General features: G+C 48.5%; 2 protein-coding genes across 4 annotated transcripts in view; one reads left to right on the top strand and one right to left on the bottom strand.

Annotated features, from left to right (window-relative positions):
- Positions 1-6,559, top strand: part of LOC132836601 (inositol-tetrakisphosphate 1-kinase-like) — a 48,740-nt gene extending 42,181 nt beyond the window's left edge. For all 3 annotated transcript variants that reach the window (XM_060855988.1, XM_060855989.1, XM_060855990.1), the window contains one exon: positions 5,044-6,559. In XM_060855988.1, coding sequence (XP_060711971.1) covers positions 5,044-5,345 — 302 coding nt within the window. In that variant the 3' untranslated portion in view covers positions 5,346-6,559. The remainder of the gene's footprint in view (positions 1-5,043) is intronic.
- A 3,386-nt stretch (positions 6,560-9,945) lies between these two features.
- The window catches only part of LOC132836732 (chromogranin-A-like), a 21,021-nt gene continuing 13,651 nt past the window's right edge, over positions 9,946-17,315 (bottom strand). Inside the window, exon 6 of the mRNA XM_060856155.1 lies at positions 9,946-11,455. Within this exon, the coding sequence (XP_060712138.1) occupies positions 11,372-11,455 (84 nt within the window). The 3' untranslated portion in view covers positions 9,946-11,371. The remainder of the gene's footprint in view (positions 11,456-17,315) is intronic.

The following is a 17,315-nucleotide window of genomic DNA, read 5'->3' as shown; positions in this document are numbered from 1 at the left end:
GTGCGGCACTCCCTCAGCACTGACCCTCTGACAGTGCCCGTTCCCTCAGCACTGACCCTCTGACAGTGCCCGCTCCCTCAGCACTGACCCTCTGACAGTGCCCGCTCCCTCAGCACAGACCCTCCGACAGTGCGGCACCCCCTCAGCACTGACCCTCTGACAGTGCGGAGCTCCCTCAGCACTGACCCTCTGACAGTGCGGAGCTCCCTCAGCACTGACCCTCTGACAGTGCGGAGCTCCCTCAGCACTGACCCTCTGACAGTGCGGAGCTCCCTCAGCACTGACCCTCTGACAGTGCGGCACCCCCTCAGCACTGACCCTCCGACAGTGCCCGCTCCCTCAGCACTGACCCTCCGACAGTGCCCGCTCCCTCAGCACTGACCCTCCGACAGTGCCCGCTCCCTCAGCACTGACCCTCTGACAGTGCCCGCTCCCTCAGCACTGACCCTCTGACAGCGTGGAGCTCCCTCAGCACTGACCCTCTGACAGTGCCTGCTCCCTCAGCACTGACCCTCTGACAGTGCCTGCTCCCTCAGCACTGACCCTCTGACAGTGCCCGTTCCCTCAGCACTGACCCTCTGACAGTGCCCGCTCCCTCAGCACTGACCCTCTGACAGTGCCCGCTCCCTCAGCACTGACCCTCTGACCCCTGCTTCCACCCTTTAAATGGGACTTTAAGTCGAGGCATGTCCTTGTTCTCAGCTGCATTTGTAAAAGTCGTAGGGCCCTGTCCCAAACAAGATCCTCCTTTTCTATGCAGCCTATATTTATTCGTCACATTCGGAGTGGGTTGGCCTCTGCCTGTTTTTGGAATCTTGCTGTGTGGGTTTGATTGCCAAGTGCAGTTCTGTGCTCTCTGGGTATTGCAAATCATTAATTGGTTCTGAAGCAACTGGGGAAATCCTGTGACGTTAAAGATCTTATCTTGTTAAGGTGTGCTGCTATTTGTATGAGGTAACTCATGACTGTAACACTCGTGCTAATACTTCAGTGGTGCTGTAAGTTCCGGTGTCTCAGATTGCAAACAGCCAGATCAAAACTGCTCCCTGCACTCATGAGCTAAAGTCAAAGGTCATTGGTACCAGTCAGTGCCAGAATCCAACTCCAGGAGCTGTCACTTCCTGTAACTAATCGTCCTTTATTTTACAGAAGTACTAAGACAGTCATTCTGAGGATGTTTGGCCAGCATTTATTACCCCGTCCCTAATTGCCCCTGGAGGAGGTGATGGTGAGGCTTCCTTCGTGAACCGTCCTGATCCCCAGAGTGTAAAAGCACCCACAGGACTGTTAGGGAGTGGGGCTCCATGGGTTTCCACCCAGTGATGCTAAAGGGTATTGCCCCAATGATGCCAATCATAGAATCCCCACCCCCAGTGTGGAAGGAGGCGCAGAGAGAGGGAGAGAAGGAGAGCACGAGACGGAGGGGGAGGGAGGGGAGAGAGAGAGGGAGGCATGTCACACAGACCCGACTTCTCCAACTGTTGTGTGACCTTGGGTGACTGAGACATGAAGCCCAGGAATCCCACTTCCCCTTCCAGTGGTTTCAGACCCAAACTTCTGTATTCACTGTAACACAACAGGCTCCAAACTTCCATCTTCCCGGTTCATATTTCCAAATAAAATAGACGTAGACCCAACACGGATCTTTGAAAGAACAATTAGCCTCGCCCCGTTGGTCTTATCCCCCCACACACCCCGCCCAACATTGCTCTGCGATTCCCCCTCTCACTTCATGTATTTTATCTGTTTCCCTTTTTGAGGTTTTTTGATCGAATCCGATCCCACTGCCCTTTCAGATCTTCCCGAGCTAGTTGCCCGAGGCTGGGCGGGATTAGTCGATGTCCTGGTCTTCGGTCGATGCTTCTCGAAACGTTTCTCACCGTGACCTCCCTCCCTTCTCGAGGCTTGAACGTCGGTGGGACCCTTCAGTGGGAGTGGAGAGGGTAGGGTGGCATAGGCCAGTCAGCACCCCACTTGGGGGTCTCAACCTCCCCTTGGGAAAGCCCACCCTAAGGATATTTTGTTGGATATTTGGGTTCTATAAAGCTCACGCCCTGGTGATTATTCCTGGTTTAGGGACGATATTGCCGCAAAGGGAGTGCACCTAAAGTCCACATGTCCCTGGGAATGGTGAGATTGTCCTGTCAAGAGAGATCACAGGCTTATTACAGCTCTGGAGGAGGCCATTCGGCCTATCGTGCCGGTACTATGAGACAATGCAGCTCCTTTTAACAGAGTTCTGCTGTCTTTGGATTTGTTTTCAAAAGTGTGGCACGAGACAGAGTTGCCGAGATGTCTGGTTTGGTTGGGTTTTAGGGTCAATGTGATTATAGCCAGTGGATACTGCCTCAGGCAGAATGCTTTCAAAGTTTTGAAAAAAAATGTACAATGAAAGGGGAGTGGCCAGTTCTCCCAGCTCAGCTTTTTTCTGATTTGGATTTTAGAGGTCAGTCAGATTGTTAGTCAAAGAAACAGCTGCAATGGAAGGAGGTGTTTTTTTTGGCCATCTCTCTGTCTCTCCTGTAAGACCCACTGTATAATTTTACCATTTGTGCCAAGGGCTGTTTATGGGGAGCTCTTGCAGGAATTTGGAACAGCATCATTAAGTTGGGAAAGTCTGTTGGGTTTTCAGAGAGATTAAGTTATTCAGTATTCTGTTCTCTTTTGTTGGTGCTTCATTCGGTAATCTTGCAAATAAATTCTGTTTTGCTTAAAACTAAGTGGTTTGAACAGCTGCATCCCTCCTGGAATATCTGCATTACACTTGTTTAAAACAACCAGCAAAGTTAGGGTCTGGGCTACTTTATTGAAATGTTTTGAAGGGGTCTGGTCTGGTCCATAACAACTAGCTGTATTGTTACCTCCTGCGTTCTCCTTGATATCCTTGCTCGATGTTCCTATCCAAATAGTCTCAAATACCTCCATTGCCTGTTGGCCATGCGGGCCTGTTTCTCTCCAGAGTTTTGGAAAGCAACAGGCGATCTCATTGGAAGTCACAAAATGCTTACAAAATCATGAGGGGCATGGATAGGGTAAATAGACAAGGTCTTTTCCCCGGAATGGGGGAGTCCAGAACTAGAGGGCATAGGTTTAGGGTGAGAGGGGAAAGATCTAAAAGGGACCTAAGAGGCAACATTTTCACACAGAGAGTGGTACGTGTATGGAATGAGCTGCCAGAGGAAGTGGTGGAGGCTGGTATAATTATAACATTTAAAAGGCATCTGGATGGGTATATGAATAGGAAGGGCTTGGAGGGATATGGGCCAAGTGCTGGCAAATGGGACTAGATTAATTTAGGATATCATGTTTGCGTGGATGGGTTGGACCGATGGATGTTTCTGTGCTGTCCATCTCTATGATTCTATACAATGGAAAGGACTAGACAAAGTAGATGCTGGTTTTCACTCATGGGATGTTGGCATCGCTGGGTGGGCCCAGTGTTTATTGCCCCATCCCTTAGAAGGTGGGGGTGAGCTGTGGGGAGAATCACATTCCAGCCCCTTTCCTGTTCCCAACTTCCCTCCCAACTTCTTCTTCTCTTCTTTTCCCTAAAGAATTTGGTTCTGCCCACTCCCCTCCATTTTCCCGTGACTTCTCTACCCATGAGGCAACCATGATTGGACCTTTCTGTGGAAGGAGTGAGTCTGCGAGGAGGTGGGGATTGGTGGTAGGTGGGAAAGGCAATGGAAGGTGGAATTCCCCTGGTATAGTTGTTAGGATTGATCTGGAGTCTCCAGGATGTGTCTCCCTGTTCCTCTTTCTCCATTGGATACCGAGTGGGAGTTGGTTTTGGCGGGGGAGAGCAGGCAGGGAGAAAGCACTGGAGGAATAGATTGTTCTAGAATCAGCCAGTTGGCGAGCGAGCAAGCGACCGGTTTGTCCAATCAGGTGCAGGCAAATGGAGTGTCCACCATGATAGATAAGCCATAGTGGGAGTGTGGGATCTCGTTCATGTTGTGGCTGTACAGGACATGGGTGAGCACACTTCTGGACTACTATGTGCTGTTCTGATCATGCTATTACAGGAAGGATATTATTAAATTGGAAACTGTGCAGAAAAGATTTACAAGGACATTACTGGGGCTGAAGAGTTATAAGGCTGAGGCTGTTTTCACTAGAGCATCAGAGGCTGAGGGGTAACCTTATAGAGGTTTATAAAATCATGAGGGGCATGGATAGGGTGAATAGCCAAGGTCTATTCATCTGGGTAAGGGAGTTCAAAACTAGAGGGCACAAGTTTGGGGTGAGAGACGTAAGATTTAAAAGAGACCTAAGGAGCGACTATATCACTCAGAGGGTGGTGCGCGAATGAAATGAGCTACCAGAGGAACTGGTGGAGGGTGGACAATTACAGTATTTCAAAGGCATGTGGGTGAGTATATGAATAGGAAGGGATTAGAGGGGTACGGGCCAAACACAGGGAAATGGGACTAGTTCAGTTTTGGAACATTGTTGGCACGATGAGTTGGACTGAAGTGTGTGTTTCTATGCTGTATGACTCAATGACCCTTTGTGACAAAACCCGGGTGGCATGTCTGAGGGTGACTGTGGGGGAAATTGGGGCCTACGTGGAAATGAAGAAATGAGCCCTCAATCTGATCATCCACGATCCTATTGACTGACAAAGGGGCTGAATGGCCTCCTTTTTTATATCTCATGAGCAGAGTTTACAACCATGTGATGTGATTGGATTTGAGGTCTCCATCCCAAAGACAGAGAAGCCATTCAGCCCATCGTGTCTGGGACTGTAGTCAGGTTGCTGTGCGCATGGTTGGGGGTCAGGGTCAAGTCCCTGGCCTGAGCCTAACTTGACCCTTGACATCCACACACATGCTCTCTTGGTGTGGTAGCTGGCAGCTGCTAAGTGGCGGCCATTTCATGTCTATCCGCACTCCCCATATGCTCCATAACCATCTCCTAACCAATCTGGGAAACTGAGGCCAATTCTAGCCACTTCTCCCACCACCGCCCCTTCCCCAATTTCTCCCTCTGTGTTATAATGTCTGTCTTGGGGATAACATACTCTCTCTGCTCTTCCTGCAGGTTACGAGGGTGTCCCGGAATTCTTCAGCGCTCTCTTGAACCACATGGAGGCGCTATTGCGGGAACGGGAGAGGGACCCGCAGGGACGAGGCCGATTGGCCAATCAGCCGGGAGCCGGCCGGTGGTGCCGGGACCTGCCGGAGGCCTGGTCACCCGCCTCCATCTCTAACCGTGCCAACGGCCTGGCCAGCGAGGGTTGGGAGCCAGAGGAAACTCCCATGGGGAAGCGGGCATCGGAGTCTGGCCGCTTCCAGGACTTTTCCTTACCGCCGGCCGGCCTGTGCCAGTCCACCTGTGAATAACCATCCTCCACCATCTCCCCCCCCCCATTAGACGCCCTCCATTAAAAACGAAACACCAGTTGGGCAAAGCAGCAATGGGAGCTTGTACCTTCAGGACGTAGACATAGAACATAGAACATCCGAGTGCAGTACAGGCCCTTTGGCCCTTGATGTTGTGCCGACCTGTGAAACTAATCTAAAGCCCATCTAACTTACACTTCCATTTTCATCCATATGTCTATCCAATGACCATTTAAATGCCCTTAAAGTTGGCGCATCTACTACTGTTGCAGGCAGGGCGTCCCATGCCCATACTACTCTCTTGAGTAGAGAAACTACCTCTGACATCTGTCCTAGATCTATCACCCCTCACTTTAAAACTATGTCCCCACGTGCTAGCCATCACTCGAAATTCCTTCTCCACAGAAGATGGTGTTATTTGACACCCTCGAATCTAGGGCTCATAAAATCCCTACTGTGGAAACAGGCCCTTCGGCGCAACAAGTCAGCACTGACCCTCCAAAGATTATCCCACCCAGATCCATTCCCCTACTATTTTGCATTTCCCCTGGCTAATGCACCTCACCTACACATCCCTGAACACTGGGCTGTTTAGCACAACCAATCCACCCTAAGCTACACGTCTTTGGATTGTGGGAGGAAACCGGAGCACCCGGAGGAAACCCACGCAAACACGGGGAGAACATGCAAACTCTGCACAGACACCTGAGGCTGGAATTCAACCCGGGTCCCTGGTGCTGTGAGGCAGCAGCGCTAACCATTGAGCCACCATGCCATCTGTGTTTGAGGGTCTGTGTTTGAAAGGTTGTGTCCAAGGGTCTGTGTTTGAGTGTCTGTGTTAATGATTGAAAAGGCTCGGTCAGTCTCTGAGGGTCTGTGTTTGAGGCTTTGTGTTTGAGGAGCTGGATGAGGGATTATTCAGCAACTGAAAAGCCTCCGGAATCACGTATAACTCCTTCCAGATATGATCCTCTGCACAGACTGGTGTTTCTGAACCCCCAGCCTCTCAGATACTTGCTGCTCTGTGCTGGATTACACAAACTTTACTGTAGTTGATCTCTTATCAACGGTTTCATGAAGTGATTAGAAACTACTGACGGTTTCTACATCTTGTTTTATAGCTGTGTGTATAAATATGCAAAATGTTTGACTGAAATTCAAGTCCATTTTTTTAAGAGGACTGTTTTTTCCCCTGAAATGCTGTAATGTCTTGATTGGAGTTTCTTTTGTATATAAAAGGCTCTGCTTAGCCAATGGTATTATGTCTTTTGGTTAGGGTCATAGAGAGGATTAAAGATAATTTTAAAATCCATTCTATTTGGTCATGTGACAACACACCTCTGTGGATATTTTTGAACCCAGGTCGGCTAGCTCAAAGGTAGGGACAATACCACTGCACCACAACAGGTCACTTCTTCCTTACTGGGGACATTTCCATTTGTTGTCTCAGCCAATCAGAAGCAACTTCCCCATCCTTTTCGTGACTGCTTGAAATTTGGCATTCTTGCAAAATGTCCTGATGAAATAGAAAGTTTCTCTCTCTTCAGCAGCTCTGTTAAAGGAAGTGACTGAACACGGAGACACGGACGGTAATGTCAAACAATTTATTATCTCACACATTGATGGATTGTGTACCCATTGTGCGATGATGATGATTACAGTGAACCAAACTGTGCCAGTGACTGCGAGATAGACTCACCTCAGGCACCTTTGGGAGTACAAACTATGATCTTCACGATGGCAAAAAAAACTAAAAGTATTCAAAGGAACAGAAAGAAACGGCCTAATAATTAACAAGGACAGGTTGGATTTATAGGGAAAGGAGAATATAACAGTCAGAATGGCAATGTCACTCACGCAATGAAGTCTGGGGGCTTTTGTTGGGGTGTGTGTATGTGTGTGTGTTTGGACATCTAAGATCTCATTTCCTCTCAGTCCACTGGGCAAATAAAGGATCGCTCACTGCACGCTGTTACATGACCATAACCAGCTCTGGGTCAATCCACTGTGAAGCCTGCAATTGTAGGTCTCTGTTGGGTTTCCATGGCAACGTGCGCAAACTGGGTCAAACAAATGGATAGTGGCCTGTTTTCTGGGCCAGTTACCGATCTTGTTTTGGAAAGGGGTTGTCTTTCTCTCTCTGGAACCTTCTAGAACCTAATACAAGAGGCTGAGGCGTCCATTTTATTCCTTTCAAAGTTGAAGTTGACTTCCCTCCCCCTCTCAAGATCTGTGGCCGCGTTTGGAGTTTTTGTTTCTAATTTGCCCTGTTTGTGTTGCTGGCTGGGCCAAAATTTATTTGCCCATCCCAAATTGTCCTGGAGAAAGTGGTAGTGAGCTGCTTTTGTGAACCGCTGAGGTTCTTGGGGAGTGTAGGCTGCTATTATTGTGTTCTGTGAGAAAAATAAAATCTAGAAGGTGAGCCCTCCCTTCTCGTCTTCAGTCCTGCTTTTGGATAGAGGTTGGTAGCACTGGGTACCTTAAAAGCCTAGCCCTCACTTTCAAATGGCAAGGAACTGAAAGCAGATTTATAACTTGACTCTGCAGCTCTGCAGATGCCCATGACACTGAATCACGGTGTTCCTGACAGCTCATGGACAGCAGCAGAGAGCTGAAAATTATCTGACTCCATCGATGGGGTCAAACACAGCTCCTGCCAGGAGTACAAGTCAACCTTTCTAGGCAAAGGAGGTGATTGAGGTGGATACACTGGATAGCAAAGCAGGGACTAACAGGCTGGCATTGATTCTTGGAATTAAGAGGGGAAAGGAAATCAATTTGTACCTGCCCATCAGCAGGCCTGAGGAAATAAGACTAGGAGGAGGCCATTCAGCCCCCTCAAGCCTAGTCTGCTATCCAACATAACCTGTGAATCTTTACGCCCTTGTGTCACAGAGTCGTACAGCACAGAAACAGACCCAACTGTGCCAAACAGACATCCTGATCTGCCCTAGTCGCATTTGCCAACATTTGGCCCATATCCCTCTAAACTCTTCCTATTCATGTATCCATCCAGATGCCTTTTAAACATACTTGTAACAGCCTCCAATACTTCCTCTGGCAGCTCATTCCATGCCTGTACCACCCTCAGCGTGAAAAAAATTACCCCTCAGGTTCCTTTTCAAATCTTTCCTCCCTCTCATCTTAAACCTTGCCCTGTAGTTTTCTCCTCCTGTAGGAACAGAAATGGACCATTCGGTCCATTGCAAGATACAGATCCACACCCCTTGATATCCTGCCGTTGAGAGTTCTCTCTCAAATGTACTCAATAACTGAGCTCTCCAATTCCAAAGGCCCAACATTCTCTGAGGGAAGAAATTCCTCCTCCTCCGAATCCAAAATGGCTGACCCCCTTATGCCAACTGTATTCCCTTGTTATAGACTCCTTCTCCTTCCCAACTGAGGAAACATCCCACCTACATCTAACTCGATAAGGATAGGAGTTGGGGAGGAAGTGGTTAATAATCAAGTTTCCTGGCAATAAGGGTTTGTGATTTACATTCTACTCATTCAGGACAGTGTGATTGATGTTTATAAATAATACATGTACAGAAGAACCTTGACTTTCTGAAGGACACGGGAGGGGAGTTTTTAATTTGGTTAATCAAATACCGGATAATCAATGCCGGCTAACATAGTTAGCCACGCATCGAGACCTTGCGATCTTGTTTGGATCATCCGAACTTTGGTTAATCGAATGCTGAATAAACAAAGGTTCCTCTGTATCCAAATTTATTTCTCAAATCTGCCTCTTCAGAGCCAGCGAGCAATCTTTTGAGTCATCCTCTGCGATCACGATAACTTGAGCTGTGTTGACCCTTCCCACCCATCTCGACAGTCTGGGACAGTGTCCAAAGTCCTCCCGGAAGGGTCAAAGTTCAGCCCATTAGGACTTCATGTCTTCCCCACTTTCCCACGGCACTTCACTCTTTAGCTGAACAGAGACTCTGACCTTTCCTGGGATCACTAATTGACCCTGACCTGCATCTGAGAGGATTGATATTTTTACACTTGAATCGATTGGTGGTCTTCCTTATTTAGAAGGCTGGTTATTTCTGTTGTCAAGGTAACACCCCCATGACTGATGAGGCCGCACTGATGACAGAATGAATTGTCCGATCCACCCCATTCTCTGGTGCCCCTTATTGTTAGGATTTTAGGTGGGGGGGGTAATTTATTAACAGTTGCCCCCTAATTTAAGTATAACACCTTTATTAGGTGAAGGACCAACAGGGTTCCAATGGTAAGACAGTGGATTAGCAGAGAATTGTCAGATAGGAGAAAAGCCAAACTCATTTGATGACGCCTTCACAGTAGGAAGGAGGGGCATTAGGCCATTTGGCCCCTCTATGCTACTCCCCCAAGATCATGATCAACATTGGCACACTTCCCTCTCTGATCTTGACATCTAAAGAAAAAAATGAACTCAGTCTTGAAGTCCCCCTCACTAACTGAGCACCCAGTGCCCTCTGTGTAGACAATTCCCAAAGACCTGTTATGGTCTAAGGAAACAGATTTCTCCCTATAGTCAGAAAGGCTCTCCCCAGCTCCCCCTCCCCGACACTACAATCAGGGCAAACCCCCATCTATCGGAACACCCCGCCCTCTCAGAATCGCTGCGATTTAAATGGGGTAGAAAGAGGCCATTCAGCCCATCCTGGCCCCACTAGCTTACCAAATGAGCACCAGGACTCAGCGCTAATCTCCTGCCTGTTTCCCAGTAACCCACACATACTAAAGCAATCGCCTCTCGTTCTTCCCAATGCCCAGAGATGTCAAGCAGCTTCACTCGATCTCTCCTTGACCCACCCTCGGCCTGTGCTGTATTCCCCTCTTGGACAGGAGGGCAGACATCTGTATTATCACCGGGGTCGGAGCTAAAGGGAGAGGCTGAATAGGCTGGGCTATGTTCCCTGGCGTGTCAGAGTCTGATTAGATTAGATTCCCATTTGGCCGAATAAGTCCACATTGATCTTCTGAAGAGTAACCCACCCAGACCCATTCTCCTCTGACTAATGCACCCAACACTATGGGCAATTTAGCATGGCCAATCCACCCTGACCTGCTCATCTTTGGATTATGGGAGGAAACTGGAGCATCCAGAGGAAACCCATGCAGACACGGGGAGAACGTGCAAACTCCACATAGACAGTCACTCGAGGGTGGAATCAAACCTGGGTCCCTGGTGCTGTGAGGCAGCAGGGCTAACCACTGAGCCACCGTGCTACACCCCCACCTCTGCTAAGGAGTGACCCTGTGGAGGTTTATAAAATCATGAGGGGGCATGGATAGTGTAAATAGACAAAGTCTTTTCCCTAGGGTAGGGGAGTCCATAGGCTTAGGGTGAGAGGGGAAAGATACAAAAGTGACCCAAGGGGCAACCTTTTCACACAGAGGGTGGTATGTGTATGGAATGAGCTGCCAGAGGAAGTGGTGGAGGCTGGTACAATTACAACATTTAAAAGGATTTGGATGGGTGCATGAATAGGAAGGGTTTGGAGGGATATGGGCCAAATGTGATGAGATTAATTTAGGATTTCTGGTCAGCACGGATGAGTTGGACTGAAGGGTCTGTTTCTGTGCTGTACATCTCCAGGAGTCTAGAGACCCCAGTAACATCCTGGGGGGACTGGATTTGAACCCTATCACAGGGCAGACCATGGAATTTGAATTCAGGTAAAAACAAAACACCTGAGCTCATAATTGTTGGGGCAAGAGCCCATCTGGGGGTCACTAATGTCCTATAGGGAAGGAAAATTTTACCTGGTGATTCGAGGAGTGGCTGTTAAATGTAACTTCTCTCTATCTATCTGCAAATCCAACCCCTGTTCATGAGTGGGTGACACTGCCAATGTAAACAAGGAACAGAAGGCTGTTTGACTGCAGCATGCACCACTGCACCCCACCCTCGCAGCTGCAAGCCTGGAGACGGATAACAGTACATCGCCGCTGGGATACAGGAGGGAACGTTGACCGGTGAAGCGTGTGACTGACTGAGAAAGGCGCGGGGTTTTCAGTTCTTCGCCTTAACCTTTCCGGATCTCCCTCAGCTTCTCCGCCACGCTCTTCAGCTCCTCCTCGATCGCCACGAGGCTCTTCAGCCTGCGTTCCTGCAGGGAGGGAGAAAAGGGAGAGAGAGCGGTTGTCACGGCAACCCCCGAGAGAAGGCCCCGCATTGTGCTGTCGCGCCCGCCCTTAGCAGCTGCTGGCGTACTCCCGCAGTGGACAGACAGGCGGCTGGAAGACGACAGGCAGCATCAGGAGGTGGGGATGTCAACATTTTGGATGTAACCCTTCTTCAGGGCTGGGGGTGGAGGGGATAGCTGCAGATAAAGGGGGTGGTGAGGTGGGGATAGGTGAAGACAGGTAGAGGGTACGACCTGTGGGTCAATGGGAGGAATGAATCCGGTTGGTGGAAGGGAGGGGGAGGGGCTGAGAGGGGGATTTGGGGAATGGGTTGGGGTGGGGGAAATCACCCACACCCAATGTGTGTACAGCAAGATCCCACAAACAGGACGGTGACCGCAAAGTTGATATTGATGGAGGGATGACGACTTGCTTGGGGACCCTGGGGAGAACTGCCCTTGTGCCTCTCTTTGAAATCTTTAAAGTTCAGTGTTTACCCTCGATTACACAAGGGATGACATTTCAAAGGCAATTTATTGGCTAAGAAGCTTACAATATGGAGACAGACCATTCGGTCCAACTCGTTCATGCTGACCAGATATCCCAAATTAATCTCGTCCCATTTGCCAGCACTTGGCCCATATCCCTCTAAACCCTTTATATTCACATCCCCATCCAGATGCCTTTTCAGTGCTGTAATTGTACCAGCCTCCATCACTTCCTCTGACAGCTCATTCCATACACGCACCACCCTCTACGTGATAAAGTTGCCCCTTAGGTCCCTTTCAAATCTTTCCCCTCTCACCTTAAACCTATGCCCTCTGGTTTTGGACACACACTTTGGTCATCGTGATTTGGATCTTTGCAAAAGCTAAAAAAAGACTTTCTTAATGAGAGATGGTCCTTTCCCCACTAACCACCTCCATCACAACCTTTCCTGGACAATTATAACCATAACGATCTCTTTATTCTTTAAGGAATGCAGGCCATAGCTAGATATAGTATCATTTATTGCCCATCCCTAATCGCCCAGAGGGCAGATAAGAGTCAACCCCATTGCTGTGGGTCTGGAGTCACATGTAGGCCAGACCAGGTAAAGACGGCAGTGTCCTTCCCTAAAAAGGCATTAGTGAACCAGATGGGGTTTTCCATCAACAGTGTCACTCCCACAGTCACCTGTTATTCCAGATTTTGAATAAAATATAATTTCACCTTCATGGGGAGATTTGAACTCATATTCCCTCCCGCCAGAACACTAACCTGGGGATTTGGATTAGTCATCCAGTGATATTAGCACTGCACCACTGACTCACCTCAATACCTCACATGTTGGTGATCACCCATACCTCTCTTTTAACGTTAAATGGAATTTCTCTCAATTTCAGCCATGATCTGGACTGAGCCACATAAATACACATTGGCTACAAAAGCAGGTCAGAGGCTAGGAATACTGCGGTAAGTAACTCCCCTCCTGACTCCCCAAAGCCTGTCCACCATCTACAAGACACAAGTCAGGAATACTCCCCACTTGCCCTGGATGGGGGCAGCTCTAACAACACTCAAGAAGCTCAACACCGTCCAGGACAAAGCAGTCCCCGTTTGATTGGCACCACATCCACAAACATGCACCCCCTCCACCACCTGTCACAGCAGAGGGTACCACTTACAAGATGCACTGCAGGAATTCACCTTGGCTCCACAGACAGCATCTTCCAAACCCACCACCATCTGGGAGGACAAGGGCAGCAGATACATGGGAACACCGCCCTCTGCAAGTTCCCCTCCACTCACCATCCCGACTTGGAAATGCATTGCCATTCCTTCAGTGTCGCTGGGTCAGAATCCTGGTATTCCCTCCCTCAGGGCATTGTGGGTCAACCCTCAGCAGGTGGACTGCAGTGGTTCACCACCACTTGAGGGGCAATGGGTGATAAATGTTAAAGTAGCCTGCAATGCACAAAGTTACCTATTGTTGACTCCCTCAGTTGAATTATTTCCAAAACACCCTCCTCTACCAGTACGTTTGTGATATTAACCAGTGGTCTTTCATTCTCAAGCAGTGTAGCTAACAAGTTTGTCTACTCTGCTGTGTGTCTGCAATCATTTATCATTGATTTGCACTTCATCCAAAACCTCACTCAAGCCAGGATACTCCCCTCCGGCAAGCACTCATCACAGTAATCTACTGATGAGTGGATAACCAACATGCAAACGGTGAGGGATTAACTGTGTGCTCAGAGCGCTTGAGAAGCTCACTTCTTTGAGAATAATGACTCAATTATTCGATGAATCACTCGACAGATTTGGCAGCTCGGGAGAAAAGCCGGGGATGGTGCAGCATAAATGGATTTGAAGTAGTTCTTTAGTCACATGCCACACTTCTTCAGTTAGTTTCTCATCAGAAGTTCACGGGAGAGGTGACCTCCCAGGGCTCCCTGCATAGACCTCTTGCTGGTGACTCGAGAGGTTGTGGGTTCAAGTCCCACTCAGAGACTCCAACTTAAAATTAATCAGGACTCATAACTGGAGGGAACGCTACCTTTTGGCACGGTGGCTCAGTGGTTAGCACTGCTGCCTCACAGCACCAGGGACCTGGGTTTGATTCCACCCTCAGGCAACTGTGTGGAGTTTGCACATTCTCCCCATGTCTGCGTGTGTTTCTCCTCCGGGTGCTCTGGTTTCCTCCCACGATCCAAAGATGCGCAGGTTCGGGTGGATTACCCATGGGAAATTGCCCCGTAAAGTCCAGAGGTGTGTAGGTTAGGTGGATTAGCCATTGGGGTTGGGGTCGTTACAGGGATGAGTAGGGAGCTGGGTGGGATGCTGTTCAGAGGGTCAGTGCTGACTCGATGGGCCGAATGGCCTCCTTCCGCGCTTGTAAGGGTTTTATGTGGTGCTGCAAATGAGGTCATGGACAGGTGTTTGCAATCGCTCCATTTGCCCCTTGAACTGAGCGTTGCACTGACAAGAGTTAACCCCATCTGGAACCACACTTAGAGGTTTATAAAATCATGAGGGGCGTGGATTGGGTAAATAGACAAGGTTTTTTTTCCCTGGGATGGGGGTGTCCAGAACTAGAGGGCATAGGTTTAGGGTGAGAGGTGAAAGATATAAAAGAGACCTAAGGGGGCAACCTTTTCACGCAGAGGGTGGTACGCGTATGGAATGAGGAAGTAGTGGAGGCTGGTACAATGACAACATTTAAGAAGCATCTCCTTGGGTATATGACTAGGAAGGGTTTAGAGGGATATGGGCCAATGGAAGTAGAATAGATTGAGATATCTGGTTGGCGTGAACGAGATGGACCGAAGGGCCTGTTTCCGAGCCGTACATCTCTATGACTATGTAGGCCCAGACTGCGTAAGGATGTCAGATTTCCCTCTCTAAAGGGGGCAGCAGAATGATTTGTACAACAGTTGGTGATGGGTTTGATGACAGAGACTGGCTTCTAGCTCCAGATTTCTGACGGGTGTTCAGATTCTATTAGATGCTGTGGTGGGATTTGAACCCATGTCCGCACAGGCCTAGGTCTTTAATGCAGTGACATCAGCACTACATCATCATCCCCCCACCCCCCACTGCTTGAAATGGGATGTTAAAGGGAGAGTTGTCCACACTCAGGTGTATGTGAGTCAACTTACTACATTATTTTGATGAGGAGCAGGTTAAGTATATCTGGGCAAATATTTATTAATCACTTGAATCCTTGGGTGACTATCCCATGGCTATTTGTGGGAGCTTGCTATGTGCAAACTGACAGCTCCTAACAGTGCCCCATTTTGTTGGAGGCAAATGTGCTTTGGGAGGGATGTGAAGGGTGATATATGAAGGTAGATTCTTTCTGAAATGGGGCCACTAATACAGTGACCCAATTTGTCAGGCGCGATAGTACTTTAGGAGGGATGTGAAGGGTGCTATATGAAGGCAGATTCCTTCGGAAATGGAGCCACTACAACAGTGACCCACTCTGTTGGCCATGAAGGTACTGTGGGAGGGATGTGAGGGGTGATATATATAAAGACAGATTCTTTCTGAAATGGGACCACTTTACATTTCAGTACTGCCCCTTATTAGCAGTGCTGCTGAGAATCATGATCCGGATTTGATTGGTGCTTAGATTCTGATTGGGACAGATTGAGAGAAATGAAAGTGGGGGGGGGGGGGGGGGGGGGGCTGGTGAACAGCATTGCTGCATTCAAAAGGGAAAATGAGATAACTCACTGGAGAAGATTGGGGGGGTGGGGGGCATCTGATTGGAACATAGGAAGGGATGTGACGGAGGGGGGAGACGTAGAGAGGTTGTTTCCCCTTGTGGGAAAGTCTAGAACCAGAGGGCAAGGAGTTGTACATTTAAGGCACGGAGGAGGAGGACTTTGTTCTCTCAGAGTGAATTCCTTACTGCAGAGGGAGTTTGAAGTTAGCGATGAAGCATATCCAAGGCTGAGATAGATCTTTCAGCAGTAGAGGGTAATGGGGAAAGGCAGAAAAGGAGCTGAGGTTGATCAGGTCAGCTATGATCTCACTGAATGGTAGAGAGACTCGATGGGCTGAATGGCTTCTCTCTGCTCCTATATCCTATGGAGAAGATGAAATATGCTAATTGGGTGTGATAGTATGATAGGTGAAGGTTTATTGGCGGAATGGCATGTTATGATTTGCTAGCATGGTACGTTGAATGGCGTTGGTGGAGACTCCTGTATGGCCTGTGGTCCAGATGCTTGGGGTAACCCATAAGTCACAGCCTGCCAACATGGGAAAGACTCGCTCCCTTATCCTGACGCTCTTCTTCCAGTCTGTTTGCCAGTCCTTAATCCATGCTCTGAATGAAACCTGGAGTCATACAGACGGAAATGTACAGCATGAAAACATACCCTTCGGTACAACACGTCCATGCCAACCAGATATCCTAACCTAATCTATTTTCCAGCACTTGGCCCATACTCTCTAAACCCTTCCTATTCATATACCCATCCAGATGCCTTTTAAATGTAATTGTACCAGCCTCCACCACTTCCTCTGGCAGATCAATCCGTACACGCACCACCCTGTGTGTGAAAAAGTTGCCCCTTAGGTCCCTTTCCCCTCTCACCCTAAACCTATGCCCTCTAGTACTGGACTCCCCCACCCCAGGGAAAAGACTTTGTCTATTTATCCTATCCACAATCCTCATGATTTTATAAACCTCTAAGGTCACCCCTCAGCCTCCGACGCTCCAGGGAAAACAGCCCCAAGCCTCTCCTTACAACTGAATCTTTCTGAACCCTTTCCAATTGAATAGTATCCTTCCTATAGCTGGGGTGACCAGTACTCTAAAAGTGGCCTCACCAATGTCTGTACAATCCTTCATGCTCTCGCTGTATATTATCACCTCCTGAGTCTTCTTAAACTCTTTCGTTATATCACTCCTTAATCATCATTCAAGGAATTGTAAAGCATTTAGACAGGTACACGGATAGGAAAGATTTAGACAGATACGGGCCAGGCAAGGGGGAGTAGTTTAGTTTGGGAATCCTGGTCGGCATGGATGAGTTGGGCCGAAGGGTCTGTTTCAGTGCTGAATGACTATGACTCCAGACAGCACCTCCTGTGGCTGGAGGGGAGAAGAACAAAGAGAGGTCTTACCTTTAAATCTAAGCCAGACCCTTTGGGGGTTAATGTAAGGAAACAATGCTTCATCCAAGTGTGGGGGATAGTGGTAGAGAACCTGGAAACTTTGGGGTCAATTAAAAATGTTAAAAACTGGGATTAATAGGTTCTTCACAGTCAAGGGTATTAAGGAATATGGAATTGAGGTGAGTAGCTGATGTGGGGAATGTTTTAACTGAATAATAGAAGGGCTGAATG

This window comes from Hemiscyllium ocellatum, chromosome 47 (assembly GCF_020745735.1).
Source record: "Hemiscyllium ocellatum isolate sHemOce1 chromosome 47, sHemOce1.pat.X.cur, whole genome shotgun sequence".
NCBI lineage: Eukaryota > Metazoa > Chordata > Chondrichthyes > Orectolobiformes > Hemiscylliidae > Hemiscyllium > Hemiscyllium ocellatum.
This window is presented reverse-complemented; position numbering and strand designations above follow the sequence as displayed.